Source organism: Cadophora gregata (genome assembly GCF_030347475.1).
Source record: "Cadophora gregata isolate MNR1 chromosome Unknown scaffold_2, whole genome shotgun sequence".
Lineage (NCBI taxonomy): Eukaryota > Fungi > Ascomycota > Leotiomycetes > Helotiales > Ploettnerulaceae > Cadophora > Cadophora gregata.
The window spans coordinates 258,085-276,780 of NW_026695925.1; the positions used below are offsets into that span (position 1 = coordinate 258,085).

Below are 18,696 nucleotides of genomic sequence, written 5' to 3' on the forward strand. Positions count from 1 at the left end.
TTCAGCTTGTGAAAGAGAAAGAAAAATTGTGCAAAGGTTCAAAGGCTACAATAAAGTCTCTGGAAAGAGAGAAGAAAACCTTAGAAGAATAAAAGAGAGTTTTGCAAAAGACGAAGAACAGTTTAGAGGCAGAGAAAGAAAAGAACTTGGGAGGCCGAGAAGACTGCATGGGAAGCTGAGAAGAAACTGTTGGTCGTCCGGAAGAAACATGGAGATTCCCATTATGGAGTCAGAATGGAGACACACCAAGAGACAGGCCTACTTCGAGGCCAAATAATGAAAAAGCAGGTTCCGCCCCACCGTGGGAGGTGCACTTTCCTAGAATAATAATCATATCACTGTTATAAAATTTTGTTAAGTGTCAATTGATAGTCAATTGATAGTGATAAGAAATTCTTGACAGTTAAGATGTCGTCATCTTAGGAAAGTGCACCTCCCACGGTGGGGCGGAACCTGCTTTCTCCTGTACCTAGGTAAGGTAGGTAGGTATTAATCGGGCCCAACGCACGTGATGTTTTCATTCTCGCTACTCGCGGAGGCTATTTTAGACGGCCCCACACTACCAACTCTAAGTCAACGGCATTCTCAGTTCAGTGCTGCTGGTGGTGAGTATTTTGCCCACTGGAGGTATTCATGGACTCTTTCCCACTTGCTTCTCATCCCTGTGTTGACACCACCACTGTATTCATGTACCTCCACTCCCATCGTGTGCCCTCATGCTCACAGTATTGACGCATCTTGTTTGGATGACCTTCCTAGCAAGTCAGCGTCCGCAGACGGCAATGACTTGGCGAGTCGTATGTCTTTGTGCAGCTCATCGCACAAGTCTCGTCGGCACTGCTCACGGGGTGTATAGGAAGTTTTCTCGTTCTGTCCTCAACCCTCTCGGAGCCGCCGCGCAATTTCATCCGTCCTTTGTAATCACAATAGATCTGGTTTCTATCGATTCTCTCGGTGGTGCATCTTCTGGGCATCTCGGGTTCTTGAAGGATACGTGAGGACAAACTGATTGTTGCACCGCGTTACTTCTGGGACGAACAGTTTGGAAGAATGAGTGGCTTACATCGACCATGGGGACCATCTTTAGTGTCATACATCACAAATATCAGTGGTTCCTCGGGGGTCTGTTCCTCAAGCCAGTACCTTCACATAAACTTAGCTTCGATGTATCATGGAGCCTTATTTCGCTCGGGCCTGGAAAATCATTGACTCACCACTGGTGCTTTGGATTGTACGTGAGGTAGTAGACCTCCCCGACATTCTCAGGGATGATTCTGTCAGCTGCCACCAAATCGGATGGATCTACTGATCTGCTGTCGCAGAACGCTAGCGGTCTGTCTTTGAGGACTGGAATGAGTGTTCTCCAGGTACTGTTCTTGTCAGCCTGTTACCTGTAGTTTGGAGCCTCGGCGTTCAGTACTTGATTATGCGGATTCGATATCCAGGCCTGAGAAACCGCGCTTTCTCAGCATCACTCATGAATCGATTTATGACCAATGGTCCAGACTTATACGTGATGTCTCTGCCTGTCAGTCAACGGTAGCCAAGCTTCATGTCCACGATTCTCACCATTGTGTACCCCTCTTGCCGGCCCCTCAGTATGCAGAGGATCTGCGAGATCAAGATGGTCTCTCTTGAAGACAATATTCTTGCGCAATACCGAGTCGTAGCAATTTACATAAACAGCGTTCATTGTTGTCTTGAGAAGCTCCTCGGTTTCGACACGATATCTCGCGACATCCTCCGCCTTGTTGAAGCTACCAAACGCAGAGCGATGGCTGAGGAACTGGAATCCCCAATCGTCGATGTGTGGCGCAGGATCTTCACATTCCCTCAGATCGCGGATCAGGATGTTTCCATGCTCTTCGAATTCTAGGTTATCGACCCGATCGACATTGGGATCATACCCCTCACTGGGAGGGAGGAAGCACCAGTACGGCTTTTCTCGCTCGTAGAGCTGAAGTTTCTGAAGATACTCCAAGGCAGCTTCGATTTGCGGCATCTGGACTTCTCGCTTTCTGATGAGTGCTGGGTAAGTTAAGAATTGTGAAAGTTCAGGCAGAAAATGAGTCTCGTGCGACAGCTGGAAACTTTTCGGACAGCCAGGAATCGGTCGGTTGTCCAATCAAGCACAATATTTCAGAGCCTCTCGCTGGAGTTACTTTGGGATGCCGGCGCGGGGTAACATGACCCCGCCATGGTCTCACTTTTACGTACCCTCGCACGCTTCACTCTACCAAATGAGCGATTTTTGTTGTCAGGGAATTGTTGCAAGCTCATGCATAAGCCACAGTATCCCAACGAATCAAGTCGCAGTCCGGTATCTGGATATGCAGGGCTAGTGTGCCTCTCGGACAGCCTTGAGCAGCCACAATCTAGAACACCATACGAGTCGGGCGCACAGGTATCCCTTGACCAAAGATAACAATCTGCCGGCGGTCAAAATCAACATTGTTGTTTTACACCTCCCCGCTTACGCGGTATGAGAGCCTAACTGACCGACGTATGTCCGTTATTTTGCCTTTTTGTGAATTGGTGGATTTAATAGGTCGGCCGGACCCGATAAGGCCACAAATCATACTCGTCACCTCTCACAGCATCTCGTCATCACTGAAATTCGGCTTTGTGTTCTGAATGGTCATCCCGCAAATTGAGCCGAATTCCTAAGATATCGCTCCCATTACCCCATGCCACTTAGATGCCAAGAAATTTCGCTCTCCTCGTTCCAGTGTAAACAATTGTGTCAACTGGTTCTGGTCAGCAAACAAGAATTAAGCTCAGTTGAGGGATTTTAAGTCTAATTGTGACATTAATAATTTCTTCTTGAGCCATGTTCATGATTACTGTTTATTATCTCACCCGATCTCATGAGTGAGCAAATTGATTGATATTTGCCATGTCTGGGCACTGGCGACCCAAAGCGAGTTGTCATTCGTTCAGATCGACATCGTTCTTGAAGTCCTTCACGCTCCCTCGGGCCGCAGTGCCCCTTCATTATCTCCTGAACTGCTCTGGATCTGTGCAGATGCTCATTCATGCGCACACTTTGTCCCCTGCTCCTTAGTCTCCCAAGTTGATGAAGCAGCAGAATGCCCCATAAGAAGCTCCTTATGTTCCACGCTCTGATAGATTTTTCACTCTTGAGTAACCACGATGGACCTTGTCTCTACACTTCGACGTGGCGGGGCATTTATAGGTGCCTCGGGATTTGGAAAGGAGACATGTGGACAAACTTTTTTCAGTTAGCAAGCCTGATACCGTTCTTCTAGGCAAAGAACCTAAGCATACATCGAGCATGGTTACCAGCTTTAGTATCATATAGTACAAATACAAGTGGCTCAAAACAAGTTTGTCTTGATAACCAATACCTAAACAAAAGATGTGAGACTCTAGAAGCTTTGCATATTGGGAGAACGTACCATTTATGCTGCGAGTTGTATTTCAGGTAGTACACTTCCCCTACACGGTCCGGAATGATACGATCGCATGCAATCAAGTCCGAAGGCGCAACAGTTCGACTGTCACAAAGAGCTAATGGTCGATCTTCAAGCACAGGCAGAGTGCTCCTCCATGTACTAATTCAGTCAGAGAAGTAGAAAACCTCACAGTTAATGGAGACGCTAACTTTACAATTCTGAACCTGTAACCTGGCTTGAAGTACCGCTGCTTTTCATCGTCCGATAAGTATCGGTTGATGATGTTTGGACCGGAGTGGTAGGTAATATCTTGATGCAATACCAGTTTAGTGTTCTAGAATTCAAAGCAAAAGTATGAGGGGGAGGTTTTACCATTATGGGCGCCACGGGCAGGACCTATGACATGCATTTGGTCCTTCAAGTCAAAAACAGTTTCGTCAATTATTATGTTTCTCCTCATCACGATATCATAACACTTGACAAAAACAGCACCGAGGTGAGAATTGAGCATATCCTCGGTCTCGATTTGATATTCTGCTAAGGCCATAGTGGAGCTGAGACCGTTTTCCGAGTGGAGGTCCAGGAATCGTGAAGTATGGGATAGTACTTCAAATCCGTACTCGTCCAACTCGTACTTTTCTTTGAGCGGCCGGATATCTTCGATTCGGATGTCATGATGTGACTCAAATTCTAGGTTATCTATCTGCTCATTGTCGACCTGAGTAGCGTCGCTGGCAGGCATCAAACAGAAATAGGGCTTTTCCAATTGATAGAGCTCAAGATCCTTCAGGTACCTGCCCCAACTTAGTTTACGCCAATGCCCGGGCCGTCTTAGACTTGAGATAATACATACTCGAGTGTAGTCACTACGCAAGGCATTGTGATGCTCTCCTCTCTGCTCCTGGTCGTGATGATGGTGAAGGACGAGGTATGTCGCTTAATCGGAGGCTTGGGGGAAAGTCCAGGGAGATCTCCCAGCCGCGTCTGACAAGCCACACAGGCCATAGTCCGACTCACCGACAGTCTTGTAGAATGGCCGCCGACCGTCTCCCCATCTTGCCTTATCGTGCTACACAGCACTGGAGTCGACGAAAGTCGATTTTTGCACCCCTCGCATTTCCTTGCACGTGGTGAAGTTAGTTTATGACAGGAAATATTCGGAGCATCATTGATGATTGTGTAGCTTGGATATATGCATGTCGAGCTGCCCTGCTGCAGCCACGAGGGGTTGCATCGGATTGCCTTCCAGATCAGCCTGACACTACTGTATGCCCCCCTGGGAATGGTGCCACTTTCCAGGTCTTACTTAACAGCAAGGCCTGCCACATAGACCTGGTTTCCATTCCAACCTTAAAAAACAATGTCTAGAGTCTGTCGCACGCCTTGTTGACCCCACCGAATCCATCCTCCCTCCCTCATCAACACTCCCATTGAATCCGATACCAGGCATCAGCGGACGAACAAAGTTCTTGAGCGTCTGTTAGCCAGCCGGCGAATTGTTAAAAAGTGTCTTGTATTATAAATATCGCGCGGAAGGATTTCATCCAATGGACGACCCAACGCACCCCGAGCGACTTAATTCATCGGTATGCTGGTCAATTGAATATTCCCTACTTAGTGCTGACTTCCTAGTTGTCGCGTGAAGACATGAACATAGGAGATATGCAATCGGACACCTCAGGCCGTTCGACACCAGAGCCACGAGCTTCCACCGAGCTTTCCGAACCTGTTGCCTCGTTCTTTAGCAACGTAACCCTCGGCGGATTTCCTGAGCCAGATACAAAGGCACAACCCTGGAAGAGAGTGTGGAAGGGACCACAACAGCCATCTTCTGATGGAAAAATTCTCGTGGGATGCCCAAAGATCTGTGTTTATGGTCAGTTGAAAGCACACTCGTTTGTCGCAGAAATGAGGGGTCATATTTCGCGCTCGAGAGTTGCAGTATATATGCAATCGACCGATCGCACCTCGTATTCTCTGCCATTGTCTTTCCATTTCTTCAAGACAATCAACATATTTACTAACGAGAGGGGCTGTGATAGGAAGCAATGTCTTGGGAGGTTACTGAAGTATTGAGATTTATAACAGTGCAGTCAAAAGCTCGAAAGTCCGAAAAGTTGGAACTAGGAAGGCCGTTTATATTTTTTGACGGGCACTCCATATGTCATACTCTCTTGGCTCTTATACTTAAATCTATTTACGACCATCTCCTATCATTGAAACTGGAATTACATTTGTATCTCCACAAGACCTGCCATTATATTAGCTTACTTCGAATTCAGTGACAGCCACTCCAGCCGAAATCTGGCCACTCCTCTGGATTTTGAATCTGCTCACAACTGTGCGATTGTCTCCGTGTTCGGTCATGCAATAAGCCATGACTTGCATATTGACGAGGCAGACTACCGCGGTACAGGCATCAGCTGCAAGTATTGATGTTTGTTATCACAATATCGACTGATAGCACAATCTCTGACCGCTCTTTCCATCAGATGTAGATTGGTGAGAAGCTTTCAGGTGGGGCACCTCCCATCCAATTCCGCATACAGCCGAACGCTGGTCATTTGGATAGAGAGACAGTCTCACAGCATTGTATCTCGCTGGAGATGCCAATGGCTCGGAAGTCCCCATATCCGTAATTCTCGAGTTCGTGGTTGTCATTGGCAATCCAAGACAACCTCTCTAATGTGTTAAGAGTCATTTGATCATGGCATCTTGTCGTTGAAGCAGTTTACGTCACGCTGAAAGTATGGACAAATCAAGAGTGGGATGAGGTTGATTGATGGTGGGAAATATATTGGATCAAGGGCATGGATCATCAGCAATGCTAACAAGATCAGGCAATGAAGTACATTTCAAGTCAAAGCCCAGCATAGTCTCCATATTCATCTGAAAAAGAGCGGGAGCAACAAGTCATAGCTGACTTCTTCTCCCCTGTCCGGATTCTCCTCCTCAGCAGGCAGAACTTCTCTCCCCTGACCAGCAGCACGAATTCGCTGTTTTGCCATCTCAGCTTGTCGTCTCAGGTCTCTAGCATCCTCTAGGGTCTCCTCTAGAGACGCCATGCCTGATTTCTTATCTTCCTCAATGACTCTAGCCATATGCCACAAGACTCGGGCAATTGCCCCGTCGATTGATGTTGGACTTCGAAGCTCTGATATGATTTTGGCCTTGCCAAACAAATAGCTGATATCTGTCAGTACAATTCAAGCGGGAAGGTCTACAAATGGCCTACAAAGCAAGCGAGTAGTTTTTCTTGGCACGTTGCGTGACCCCGAGAGAAAACCAGGCCGAAGCAGTGAGTGGATGAAGTGGCATAATTGGCAGGGCAATCTTCAAACATGTGTCGTAAGCGAGCCAGGCTGAGTCGAGATCTCCTTGGGCCAGGTGGATGTTACCAAAGAGATAGTGGACACTTTATGTCAATGTAAGGCCGTGTTCGACGTGAATCTGAGTGGGGGAAATGTACTTAGCTATGAAAGCCAGATCAGGTCCAGCCGTCCGCACAAATAGTGTCTCCGAGAGATTGGTGTATCGTATTGCTTCAGGAAAATCGCCTTGCAGCATATAAAATCTGCCGAGACAGAGGTAGGTGACCGCCAGTTGCTGTGCGGTTTGATCGCCCCCCAAATGCCAAAGTTTCATAGCCTTCACATAGTACTCTTCTGCACCTTCTTCATTTCCCGCTGCAAGTTCCAAGTTTCCAATGTTATTGTAAATGGCAGCAACTATTTCTAGTAAGCGCTTTGCCAACAGAACGTGGATAGAAAGAATAAATACTTCGAATATCATTAGGTCTATTCTCGAGAAGCTTTTCACGAACACGAAGAGACTCCTCCCAAGATTTACGACATTCTCCTAGCTCATTCAGATCGTAATGCTGACAGCCGTTGATGAGCCTTAGTTCAGCATAGACCATAGATTCTTTGTCTCGACAAGCTTGAAGACCTGTACCACAGACCAGTGACGTTGTGGTATAATCTCCAAGTTCATAGAGATACCTATGCAAGAGTAAGCCTTTGAGAAAACAATCAGAAATTTGACGAACCAAGCACAGTTACTCATTAGCTCTTCAAATTCCCTTGGCACTTGCAAGATTCTGTTGCGGTTGTATTTGCTGTACCCAATGCGCAATTGGATACCGTGGGGAATGTATTCTCGGCAAATGTTCCACTGCTTGTATAATGTCTCATTAGGTTCCCGATCGGGGAACTGCTGGAACACCAATCTTGAGGCTGTATTGAAAGACTTTTGAAGGTCTTCAAAGCTGTGGAAGTTGGTTGCTTCTTGAACGACACGATGTATTTTGAAGAAGCGTCCTTCTCGACTGATCAGCCTCTTTCTCAAGAGGTCTTCGATGGCATCGTCAAACGCAGGAGACGTTGTAATGAGACTGAAAAGAGATGCTCTGTTGAGATCATCAATATTCTTCGGGTCTTGTTTACAAAACCATAGTGGGCCGTCTAAGGCCGATTGATCTCTAGGTAAGAAGAGATCGATTGGGATTTTATCTGCGTCACGTCAGAGGCCGCGATGTAAGAAAGTCACTGGATACTGACCTGGTGACAACCATGCAAGTACTCCAAGCAGTACCCGAGCGTTGGGCTGTAGTGCTCTGAAGATGATATCCCAGAGAGCATCCAATGCCTTTTCAGAACTTGAGCGTTCACTGGCATATCTTTCCGGAAGATTTTGCTTTGTTTCCTTGAATCTTGCGTAAGTCTCAACAATGGTTGTACCACCAATTTCGGGATCTTTGATCAGTACGGCGGTCTGCACAATCGCGAGAGCTAGTCCTTCCAATTCTCCGAGCATTGCTTTGGCTGCTTCCATCTCCCCAGGGCTTTCAACTTTCTGCTTCCAATCATCCCCAAGAAACCCCAGTAATAACTCCCAACTCGGATCTGGATCGAAGGGTTTGACTGTTTCTCCGTGTCGGCTAACGTCCTTCGTGTAGTTGTACCATTTTCGAGAAGTCATCAGAATTGAACCATTCACGCCCACAGGCATATAACCGCGAAGCGTTATCTCATTCTCTGCAGGTCTTGTAAATAGCTCGATCTATAAACTTACACATGTCTGACCTACCAGCGTTGTCAAAAATCAGGAGCCATTTTTTCTCTGTCCATTCGCTGCTTAGTATATGAATTCTACACGATCAATGATTGAACTCACTTGTTCGTTTCAGCCACTTATGCACTGCGTCCAGATTCTCTTCGTGATGTCTATCACGATCGGCACCAGGAAGATTCAGAGATACGGCCACTTCCGTGAAGCTTTGTCGAATGGAAACACTCGTCTCGCACTGGATCCAGAATATTGCGTCAAACACTCCACGCGGGCTGAGATTCTCATGGGCAAACTGAAGAGCGATGGCTGTCTTGCCAACTCCTCGCCTTCCATATATCATGTATGTTCTCAATCGTTCCATGCCATCCTCAGGGTTCAAATGCACTTTGATCAGATCTATCTCCTCACGTCTTCCATAGAATTCCGTGTTTTTTCTTTCCAGAATGGAATTTGGAAAATTCGCTTGCTCTTCACTCTCGGGTTTCAGTTCATGCCTTAGAGCCAAATTCTTGACTTGGTCCTGCCGGTTGACCTGAGAATATGTTGAAATATCATTGACATGCTTGACCGCCTGATCTAAATCGCCAAACTGGCTCACCATGCTATCGGTAAAAGACAACCAGGACGAGCTCGATGACGGTTCTATGTTGCCGTTAGGTGATATTTTGGCACCATTAAAACGACACCATCCACTTACCAGACACACATCGATTCAGATGCTTATTAAGGTCGATCAGAATTGTAGCTAGTAAGTCAAGATAGTCCACCACGGCAATTCTAGACTCGTTGACTTCGTTGGGATGATAACATGCATCAAGACTTCTGTTGAACAGCTCTACCGTTCTTCTCATCTTTCCCAGCAGGTCGGCTGTTTTCCTGAGATGTTCTTCGGATATGTAAGACAGCTAGATATGTTATCTCAAGTTTCCAGCTGGAGATACCTGAAAAACTTGCCTTGAGATTGACATAAATGATCCCCCAGACCATCTCAAAGTCCACGATGGATGGTGCAACCAACTTTCTGAAACGATGTACAAGATTCTCCAGGGCATCTGGTAGTTGGGTTATCTTTCCATGCTGCCTCTTGACTGTGGTCGAGGATTCTGGGCTCGTTCGCTTGTCCTCAATCTGCCGTATAAGGGCTTCTCCATTTCGACACTCTAGAGCCACTTCCCGATCTGAGAAGTCAGCATCAGTTAACACTCTCAAGCAATTAGCTTACCAGAAGATGACAATTCTGCTAGGATCGCATTCTGAGTGTCGGTCCATCGTTCTACAGCGAAATTCGATGTATTCCTTGCAGAAATGTGAATACATTTGTCGCAATTTTACTTCAGAGGGAACTCACGAAAAGTTCACAATATACTCATCAGTCCTTTTGAGGCGAAAAACGACTGCGCTTCTCAATTCACCCGTGTCTTGCGGGGACCCATTGGCATCCCCATTGATGAAACTCGGCATTTTGCTTGCGAATGATTATTTGCTTCAGATACCAGCCGACTCTTCGGGATCGACCCATAAGATGGAACACTAATTGACGAGGAACGAGGCTTCGGCTCCGTGATACTGAATCTTGGATTATAGGTTACGGAACACTCTCTAGTATCGAAGATCAACCTTGCCCTAAGTCTGGATGCAAAGACTCCAACGTTGTGGCATATGAATCAGGAGACGATCTCCAACCCTGGAGACCGAGCCGAATATCGTGACACAAGTCAGGCTCCCTTTCAATGTATGGCGGGGCTGTGATGCTGTGACTGTGTGGTTCTCCGACTTACACAGAATGTGGCCACCTGACATGCTGTCTCAACTTGGAATGAGGCTGAAAAGAACGCCAATCATTACTGATACCACACCCCCTCTTTCAGGATGGCTGGGGATCTCTTGATTGCATGCATATAATGCCATACAAGCCGGGCGTCGTGGCCAGGTAGATGAAAGTCAGCTCGCGAGGCAGAGAGCGGAATTATGCACGAGGATAGGGCAAATGTATGTGGTTGGCTCAAGGAAAGTGAACATGCGCCACCCGGAAGAGTAGTGATAAGCTCGCCTCAGTTCATATGCACACGCAGTTTCGCTGCACAGTCTGAAGCCAACAAGGAAGCTTTTAGTCATATGAAGGATGCGTGGGGTGAAGTGTCTATGGATTAATCGGCAAGCGGATGAGCGCTGCAAACAGACCTCATCAATGTATTCCCAGTCGCTTTCCGATGCACCGTAGCTGGCACTCCCTTCCCGGCGACCGTTCGCCGTTAAGACGGAGTAGAAAACGTTCAGGGAGGTAAGAATGCTCTGGCCTTCATGTATGTCAATAAGTGGGGTAGTTTTGAATTGCTCCGGCTGGCGAGGCTCTGTGGAGAGAATGTTTCTCGGAATTCCAGGCGTTTTGACAAGGCTCTCGTCCTATTTCGTCTCAAACCAGCTTCAGCCCGACTGGGCAGGGCTTGCATATGTGGAACCAATCAAGCGATATGCAGCTGATTGCACATCGCGACGTGCGGGGGAAGTAATTGGTGATCCACATGCAGAAGGACTTTCCAGTTTGCTCTGTTGATCAGTCTCGTCTTTGCATAGAATTTTGTGGTCCAACTCGCCGTCCACAGACGATCTGGATTGAAAGCAACTTCAAGGTTATTATCAGTTGTGAACTTCAAATTTCCACGACAAGGCAGTCGGGTCCTTCGCTACGATGGACGGCCTCGAGGCTCGCAATGGAAAAAACAAGGATCTCCTGTGATTATCCCATCCATAAGAGTTGGTGTCTCATTAACCCAAGAGACAGTAACAATGGGGACTTTGCGGTGAAGAGATGGAGCGATGCAGTAGAAGCAATCAAGCAGGACCTATCAGCAGCGGGCAAGTCGATTTCCGCCGTTACGCTTTATTCACTTGCTGAACGATACCAAACAGACTGTGATCAGGCGTCTATCGGCGGAGACTGGAGAAATATACAAACAGAAATCAGCAACTTGGCATCAGACTCGATCATGCCCGCAGCCGCAAAGAAATCACTCAACCAAATGACGCCTTTCCCTCGAACACTTGCAGCGCTCGTGAACACATTTTGCCTGGCCGTGAGCCCTTACACAGCCCAGTTTGATATGATGTGGGGACTTCTCAATCTTAATCTCCAGGTGAGAACATCGAGTGTCTTTAAGTTGAGGTTATCCTTATTGAGAGCCATAGCTATCTAGGAACTCCTCGGTGAAGTTAGCCAGAATGGCTGCTTGGGTGAAAAAAGCGAGAAATATCCTAGAGCTGTTCAGTCGCTGTTTGAAGAACTGCGAAGGAGATACAGCTGAAGCTCAATATGCGCTGGTAGATGTATTTGGTATGGATAAATTGTCAATCTCGTTTTGAGGAGCTGACATCAATTCAGAATCATTGCTGCAGATTCTTGGTGAATCTGTCAAACATCTTCGTCAAAGCTCCTCTGGTATGTAACAGGAGACTTCTCCTTTACTACTGGCTCCTATCTTACTTACAATTGGCCCCAATATGAAAGAACTGACGTGATGGCATGCAGAAGGGGATGCGGCAAAGGCCTGGAAACCTTTCGAAATCTCAATCAATGAGTACTTGGAAGAGATGGAAACTTCGACGAAACACCTGAACGATATGATAGGCTGTTCCAAAGTGAATGTCGAGGCTCGCACAAAACCCCTATCCACTCGACCTGGACCGATTGTCCTCCCGCGAGAGTTTTGCGCCTTTCCTGTGAACACGTTGTTGCGGAACCGAAACGCAGATTTTTTTGGTCGGAATACGGAATTGGAAAAAATCAGCAGCTATCTTGACCCAAGGAGCAACACAACTCTGCGAACATACACAATATACGGACGGCGCGGGGTGGGGAAAACTGATATTGCTCTCGAGTACGCATATTCAAACCTGGCAAAGTTCGACGCGATATTTTGGATCAACTGCGAGACTGCCGGTTCTTTGAGGACAAGTTTTGCAGCAATTGCAACTGCACTTCGATTGCCAAATGCTGACCGTGCCGGTATGAGTTTCAACTCACCATCATCATGTACCATCCGTGTCTTGTGCTGATTTAGAAAGGCTGCCATGAAGAAAATCAACTCGCAGTTCAGAACTGGTTCCAGACAACCAGTATGTTCCTATATCCCACACTCTTCCACTTTAGATGATACTGAAACTTTAGTAGCACAGCAGTGGCTCCTTATTTTCGACAACGCTGGTCAGTTTTAAACATCCCATGCCCCCTACCACCATCCCGAGATTATGCTTACCTCTGTCCATGCTCTAGAAAACGATGATATTCTCAAAGGTTACTGGCCCACAGGTGCTACGGGGGCGATACTGTAAGCGCTCGATTATATCAGAATGAGGCTAGTTTAACCGTCACAGAATTACATCCCGAAGATATTTCAATTTTACGAATGATGCGCAGAGACATGCAGATACTATCAAGCCATTCAACGAGAGACAGAGCTGGGAATTGTTTATGAAGTTCCTTGGACCGACATGGCAGCAAAAGGATAACGATGGACGTATGAACGGTATAGAAGAGAAAGCAGCAAGAACTCTGTTGCAACGATTTGGGGGGGTACGTACCGTCACTAAGAAAGGAACTCGGCTGACAATGTGGTAGCTTGCCCTTGCGATCCAGCAGGCGGCCCAACTCGTAAACAATAGCTCTATCGGAGATTCAACGATTGTTTCAGTCTTGAAGTCGTTCAAAGATCATGAGAAGAGCCTTCCCCCCCGTCCCATACATCCTCGTTCAGACATGGAGAAAGCCCTGGATTCTTTGTGGGACATATCCTTCACCCACTTGTCCAGAAATGCACGGGATCTCTTGAGTGTCCTGTCCCTACTCTCGCCTGGTACGTTCAATCAAAGCCATTTGTCATTTCGTGCTAATAACGTCGTAGACGGCGTAACTATTGACCTTTTCCTTCCAGTCAACCAAAGGACCTTAGATGGAAAACTCAACTTCTGCAAGCAAAATCGAAATTCCAAACCCAGAGATACGGACGCTACGCTTTCCAGCGTTATCAGTGAGCCGCCATTGCTTCGAAGCGCCATTGCAGAGCTGGAAAATCTCAGATTGATAAAATTTGAAAGACGGATACTGCGCGTCCATCGGGTTGTACAAGAAGCAATGAATTATTACTCCAGCCAGGAGATGCAGTTGTACTTCAATAGTGCTGCAGCTGTCCTTTTTGAAGCATTCCCGAAACAACTCGGTCGCGACATCATGGCAAAACACTGGACAACATGCGAATGTTACATTGCACACGGAGTCGCATTGAGTGCGAAGTTTCAGGCATACTATAATTTCGATGAGAATAAATCCCTCACAGGGTAAGATTGTTGAACACTACCTGCGTCGTGGATCATCCCTAATTAAGTCATCTAGCACAACGGAGTTGGTTCAACTTTTGACCAATTGCGCTCGATACCTATTGCAAATCTGCGACTACAAGACCTGTTCAGCTGTCATCAGAAGCGGCAGACTGGCTTGCAAAAGTGCTGAAAAGGAGTCATTGCATCATGCGACGCTATACAGTATCGAAGGTTGGGCTTCCTACGAACTCAATAATCTTGAGGAGTGCAGGAAGAATTTCGAAGCTGCTTTTCGAATTCAAGAAGAACTTCTCCTTGATGACGACATTGAGGTATATGATGTTTCGTAACCCTACCCTAGACCCCCAAGTCTTATTGACTCCTTTACAGAAATCAAGTTCGTTGCATCACATGGGCGTGCTTGAGTGTGCATCCGGCGACTTTGAGGCAGCCTTGGACTACTTCACACGCGCTGCGACAATTCGTATTCAAAGTGGAGACAGTGCCTCAAATCTCCTTGCAAACACCTACCTGCGTATGTCCCGAGTTTATTTCAATCAGCAAGATTACAAAAATGCGCTTAAGATTCTCGAAAAGGCGGAGATCTTGTACCTACGGGTTTCTGATGGCGAAGCACCATTCATGGCACAGTAAGTGGATTGAAGCCACGCGATGCTGGAGGCACAATTGCTGACGATGAACTCAGCATTCATTACGCTTATGGAAACATTCATTACGCTCGTGAAGATTGGCCCCTTGCCAGGAAGTCTTACAGCAAATGCTTGGGAATTTCCAATGCAAAGACCTCAGTTCATCCAATTACAGCAGCTGGTTACTATCGTCTTGGCTGTGTAGAGTTCAAGCTTGGGCGTAAGCATGAAACACTATCACTGTAAGCTGCACTACCAGAAATAATCCTCTACAACCTAATTCTAACACATTCCAGTGAATTCCTCAGAAAAGCTTTGTCCATCGCGCGCCTCAGAAGCCCTGGCCGTGATGACGGGACGGTCGCTCGGATTCTTTGGAAAACTGCCAATGTGCTGAAAGGCACTCAATCTGCGTCGGAGTCCGAGATCAATTATATGCGAAAGGCGGCTGAGGCCGCTCTCCAAGACCCTAAGAATCATGGGGAGGGAATGCTAATCCTTACTCTGGATGAGAAAGGCGAGGTCAATGAACAGGAACTTGAAGAGGCATACGACAAATTGGTGCCAGAGTTCTTCAGATGATACTAGCGGTTTCGGAAAGTTTAAGATTGAAGTAGCTACAGTGATGTTTTGTTGTCAATATAAATCACCTCGAATCACAATATTTACGGCATGACTGAAATTCGCACCGAAAATTGTTACAGTTCGTATCGGAATGACTATCAACATCATGACCACACCCACACTCGGCTCAGAATGTGCAAATTTCACCCATAGATCAGGACTGTTGTCTCCTGATCTGATCTTATTTTCCTGGTCTAATCGTAAAGTATAATTGCAATATTTGCAGAATGACCTAACTCATGATCAGTTCAAGAAGATTGGCAACGACTGAGGGAATAATACCTGCAAAAACCCAAGAATGATCGCCAAAGCACCCATAATTAAGACTACCTAGTCATTTTTAGCGGCATCACATCATGGAGAATGTAACAATTACCCAGAAGGTCCACCATCTCAAGGTGTCCCTTTTATCGTACCATAGTGTCCATATTCCATCAGGTTCATGTCTTTCGGCAGCATTTTGAAGGAGTAAGAGCCGTGGCCCGAGGAATTTGAAGGTGTCCACTGTCGAGTATTGATGCACCGGATAGCCCGCATCAATCTCGGACCAGACACCTTTTGAATCGTCTGTATTCCAGCTTTGACCACAGATTATGTCCAACAGCGGGTCGTGGGTATCTTCTGACAGAATCGCCCATTCGGCTTTCAGGGAGTTATATAATACGTGCGAAGATCTAGCTTCCGCAAAGATGAGTCGGTAGGACAGAAGGACTTCTTTGAAGTAAACGTGGGCATAATTTTTGATTTCATCGGAATCGTCATTCGTGGAGTCTAGATCGGAGAAGAACCTGTTTGGGTGAGCACAATTCGCTAAGACAAAGGCATCCAATGGAAATGTTCTTACCGGGTCAGAAAGGCTTTGTCACTATAGCAATTGAGGAGACACAAGGACGGGAAGCGGAAGAGACGCAAGACCTTCATATGTTTGTCGTATTCCAAGTGAAGACTGAGACAGTCGACCCACTGGATTGTGATTCCGGCAAAGTGATGCAGGGTGTAGTAACAAACCTTAGGGACCTCGATAAATCTTTCGACTGGGCTGTGAGGTGCAGGTGAGGTATTATCCCTACTCGCTGAAATACTTTGCACGTCGGGAAGGATCTGGCCAAAATTTCCGAGAAGACTTGGCAAAGATCTGTCCACGTACTGAAGATCTTGCTGAAGACACACGAAAGTTTTAGACTCGATCTTATGGCGTCCCGAAAATGCGAACAGCTTAGATTTCGAGGGAATGGGTCTTTCAGGGGCAATTATTTGCAAGCTATTGCGGCCAGAGAACAGACTTGGGGTGTACAGCATCGCTAAATTATGGTTAGTTAGCTTCAGAGGGAATGTTCTGAATTTTTCTATGACCTACTGAGCCAGCCAAATACTGTGAAAACCATTACTTCGGCAAGCCACCTGTTTTCGTCGTTGAACTCCAACTGCTTCTCATTATTGTAAATCGCGTTGACCAAATCCGATAAGGCAATATCCACATCGTTTTTCACTGTCAAGACTGTGGTGCGGAACACTCTAAAAGCCGTGCAAATATTTCTCTCGGTAGCACCCAAGGCTGTGGCTACTTCTCCGGGCTCCAGGACTGGCCCGATAATGTTCTTCCAACCTTCTTTGCACTTGCGTTCGAGGAATCCGACATACCATCTTGCCGCTTGATTGACGATGGGAGATTCTGATATTTCCCCACAAACGGCAAAAGCAAAAGCCTTTGAAACTTTGCCGAAGTCATATTGATCGGCATCTGGCAGGGGTTGATTGGAAGAAGCGCAGACTTTAGGATCCGAAAGTAGCCCTATGGTAGTTGGATCATTGAACTGAATAGACCCCACTCGAGTTGAGCTCGTTGCTGTCCTTCGCCAGGACAATACGCTTCCGAGACTCGATAGATTTGTCTTGATGCTCACAGAGGTTGAACCGATCGTTGCTGATTTGTTCTACAGAATAATCAGACAAAGACACTTAGAATTCAAGATTTGTGTTTGATTTACCACGATTATTCTTCTCCAAGAAGACGTTCGGCTTGGTGTATTTGCCTGCCCCTCGAGATCTTGAAATGGGATTCCGTCAGGCTCAGCCGCTGACGCCATGAAGAACGATGATCCGTCTGTGACTGCTGGGAGGCTGCATATATATGGCAAAATGAGAGAGCTACTCGACAAATGGCCTGCTTATCTCGTTGCAAGTGTGTAGAAGGATGAAGAGTTAGTATCATGTAGACTCCAGTACGAAGTGGTGAGGCTGTGAGAGCGACAGCGAACAACTAGTTATCACAAGCTCAAATTAAGCTTCTAGGATTTTCCTGCTTATGAGTAGTTCCCATTCTACAGCCTACTTGCAATGACCAGTAAACATTCCGAGCCTGACCATGCTGGTTTCTGCCTTGACCGAGATCTACGACTTATATCAAGGCTAGCAAGCCTCCTTCGTGCCCTTTCAGCACCCTCAAGACACCCTTGGGGAAGGAAGCATCTGAAAGCGACTCGTCAATCTGGGTGCCTACCACCGATTTAAACCGAGACCCGCAGCACGTAAATGCACTTTGCCTCCCGGGAACGGAAACAATTTCTGCGTAGACGAACGTTCGGCCACTCTCCAGTCGCAAATAATCTGCACCTGGGTGCCGAAACTATGCTTTCGGCTTGGTTCTTCATCTCACAGTGAGGCTGTGATGGTAATTGAATGACATTTGTTGGCCTGGGGTCTCACCACCTTGCTGACAGAGGTGTGGGGGACCTTCCAACCAGACCCCAGTTTTCGTGTTACACGGTTTGTTGCTGGCCACGGGTTCACCACTGCTCCGTATAAGTCGGGCACCCAAACGCCTCACGTAGAATTCTCTGGCCCGCGATAGTTCGCTTCTATTCAGCCACGGAGAAGGATCCTTTCAATCGAGGAAAAGCGAGCAGTAGTCCTCCAACCAGTGGAAGTTGTTGTTGTCGGTGAAAACTGGTGACATGAGGATATTAGACAGTGATAAGATAAGGGTGGCCGAGAATTCAGCACGAAGGACGGTTCGATCCCCAAAGACAGTTTATAGAGATGGTTGGTATTCATCATTGCTGACACAGATATGTAAACACTAGAAGAATGCAGGGCAGTGATAAATATGTATATTAAGACATTTTTGTGGAGAAAAGAATCCATACGAGAAATCGCTCTCATTTGTAGCGGAAGCATTCCGGGAGACTTGCGATACTTGTGTGGCTTAGGCGAAGTCTTCGGGGAGGCTCTTTGATTGCAAGCAAATTCACTCCCACAAAGACCAGAGGCGATAAATAGGCCTTGTTGGATTGTCAGTGAGATAAAGACCGAAAATTGCCCCAGTCATATTCCGGTTGTTTTTGGAATTGTGTGGCAAGCTCAGCTCGCCCCCCGGAAAATCATCAAACCTCAAATATGAAACAAAACTTCAGAAAGACCTAGCTTGACAGAAATAGGCTCAACGCTGCTCTTCAGATGTAGCTCACAGCACGAAATCTTTACCTTGGAGTAAAAACCCGTACAAAATGGCCCAGCTGGCTTCCGCTTGGGGGCCAAACCCAGACTGAGCAATCAGCAGATGATTTCTCTCCGAATGACAAAACTGCGGTCAGCATATATTCTCAAGATAACTGCTAAAAGAA

General features: G+C 46.7%; 6 protein-coding genes across 6 annotated transcripts; 2 read left to right on the top strand and 4 right to left on the bottom strand.

Annotated features, from left to right (window-relative positions):
* Nucleotides 1–904: 904 nt before the first annotated feature.
* On the bottom strand, nucleotides 905–2,002 carry ONS95_007434 (uncharacterized protein; the record flags this gene model as incomplete). The annotated part of the gene is made up of 5 exons (XM_058500941.1): nucleotides 905–1,005; nucleotides 1,064–1,143; nucleotides 1,215–1,370; nucleotides 1,421–1,520; nucleotides 1,570–2,002. The coding sequence occupies 5 exons, from the start codon at nucleotides 2,000–2,002 to the stop codon at nucleotides 905–907; spliced, it is 870 nt and encodes a 289-aa protein (XP_058362257.1).
* Nucleotides 2,003–3,134: 1,132 nt separating this feature from the next.
* Nucleotides 3,135–4,295, bottom strand: ONS95_007435 (uncharacterized protein; the record flags this gene model as incomplete). Its single annotated transcript, XM_058500942.1, has 6 exons — nucleotides 3,135–3,232; nucleotides 3,289–3,368; nucleotides 3,420–3,575; nucleotides 3,626–3,725; nucleotides 3,789–4,210; nucleotides 4,270–4,295. The coding sequence occupies 6 exons, from the start codon at nucleotides 4,293–4,295 to the stop codon at nucleotides 3,135–3,137; spliced, it is 882 nt and encodes a 293-aa protein (XP_058362258.1).
* A 668-nt stretch (nucleotides 4,296–4,963) lies between these two features.
* Nucleotides 4,964–5,484, top strand: ONS95_007436 (uncharacterized protein; the record flags this gene model as incomplete). Its single annotated transcript, XM_058500943.1, has 3 exons — nucleotides 4,964–5,002; nucleotides 5,049–5,292; nucleotides 5,459–5,484. 3 exons carry the CDS (start codon nucleotides 4,964–4,966, stop codon nucleotides 5,482–5,484), a joined length of 309 nt encoding a protein of 102 aa, XP_058362259.1.
* Nucleotides 5,485–6,301: 817 nt separating this feature from the next.
* Nucleotides 6,302–9,947, bottom strand: ONS95_007437 (uncharacterized protein; the record flags this gene model as incomplete). The annotated part of the gene is made up of 12 exons (XM_058500944.1): nucleotides 6,302–6,602; nucleotides 6,652–6,831; nucleotides 6,886–7,144; nucleotides 7,197–7,417; nucleotides 7,465–7,927; nucleotides 7,976–8,452; nucleotides 8,505–8,537; nucleotides 8,592–9,128; nucleotides 9,184–9,391; nucleotides 9,441–9,664; nucleotides 9,709–9,782; nucleotides 9,835–9,947. 12 exons carry the CDS (start codon nucleotides 9,945–9,947, stop codon nucleotides 6,302–6,304), a joined length of 3,090 nt encoding a protein of 1,029 aa, XP_058362260.1.
* Nucleotides 9,948–10,612: 665 nt separating this feature from the next.
* On the top strand, nucleotides 10,613–15,031 carry ONS95_007438 (uncharacterized protein; the record flags this gene model as incomplete). The annotated part of the gene is made up of 16 exons (XM_058500945.1): nucleotides 10,613–11,219; nucleotides 11,269–11,342; nucleotides 11,397–11,620; nucleotides 11,673–11,817; nucleotides 11,866–11,922; nucleotides 12,013–12,489; nucleotides 12,549–12,599; nucleotides 12,655–12,687; nucleotides 12,757–12,811; nucleotides 12,858–13,056; nucleotides 13,102–13,336; nucleotides 13,385–13,817; nucleotides 13,873–14,131; nucleotides 14,190–14,449; nucleotides 14,506–14,691; nucleotides 14,746–15,031. The coding sequence occupies exons 1-16, from the start codon at nucleotides 11,176–11,178 to the stop codon at nucleotides 15,029–15,031; spliced, it is 3,018 nt and encodes a 1,005-aa protein (XP_058362261.1). The 5' UTR covers nucleotides 10,613–11,175.
* Nucleotides 15,032–15,144: 113 nt separating this feature from the next.
* ONS95_007439 (uncharacterized protein) lies at nucleotides 15,145–18,392 on the bottom strand. Its single transcript, XM_058500946.1, has 6 exons — nucleotides 17,062–18,392; nucleotides 16,431–17,007; nucleotides 15,918–16,374; nucleotides 15,450–15,861; nucleotides 15,356–15,403; nucleotides 15,145–15,305 (listed from the first exon to the last, which is right to left on the bottom strand). The coding sequence occupies exons 1-6, from the start codon at nucleotides 17,158–17,160 to the stop codon at nucleotides 15,255–15,257; spliced, it is 1,644 nt and encodes a 547-aa protein (XP_058362262.1). The 5' UTR covers nucleotides 17,161–18,392; the 3' UTR covers nucleotides 15,145–15,254.
* Nucleotides 18,393–18,696: the final 304 nt, after the last annotated feature.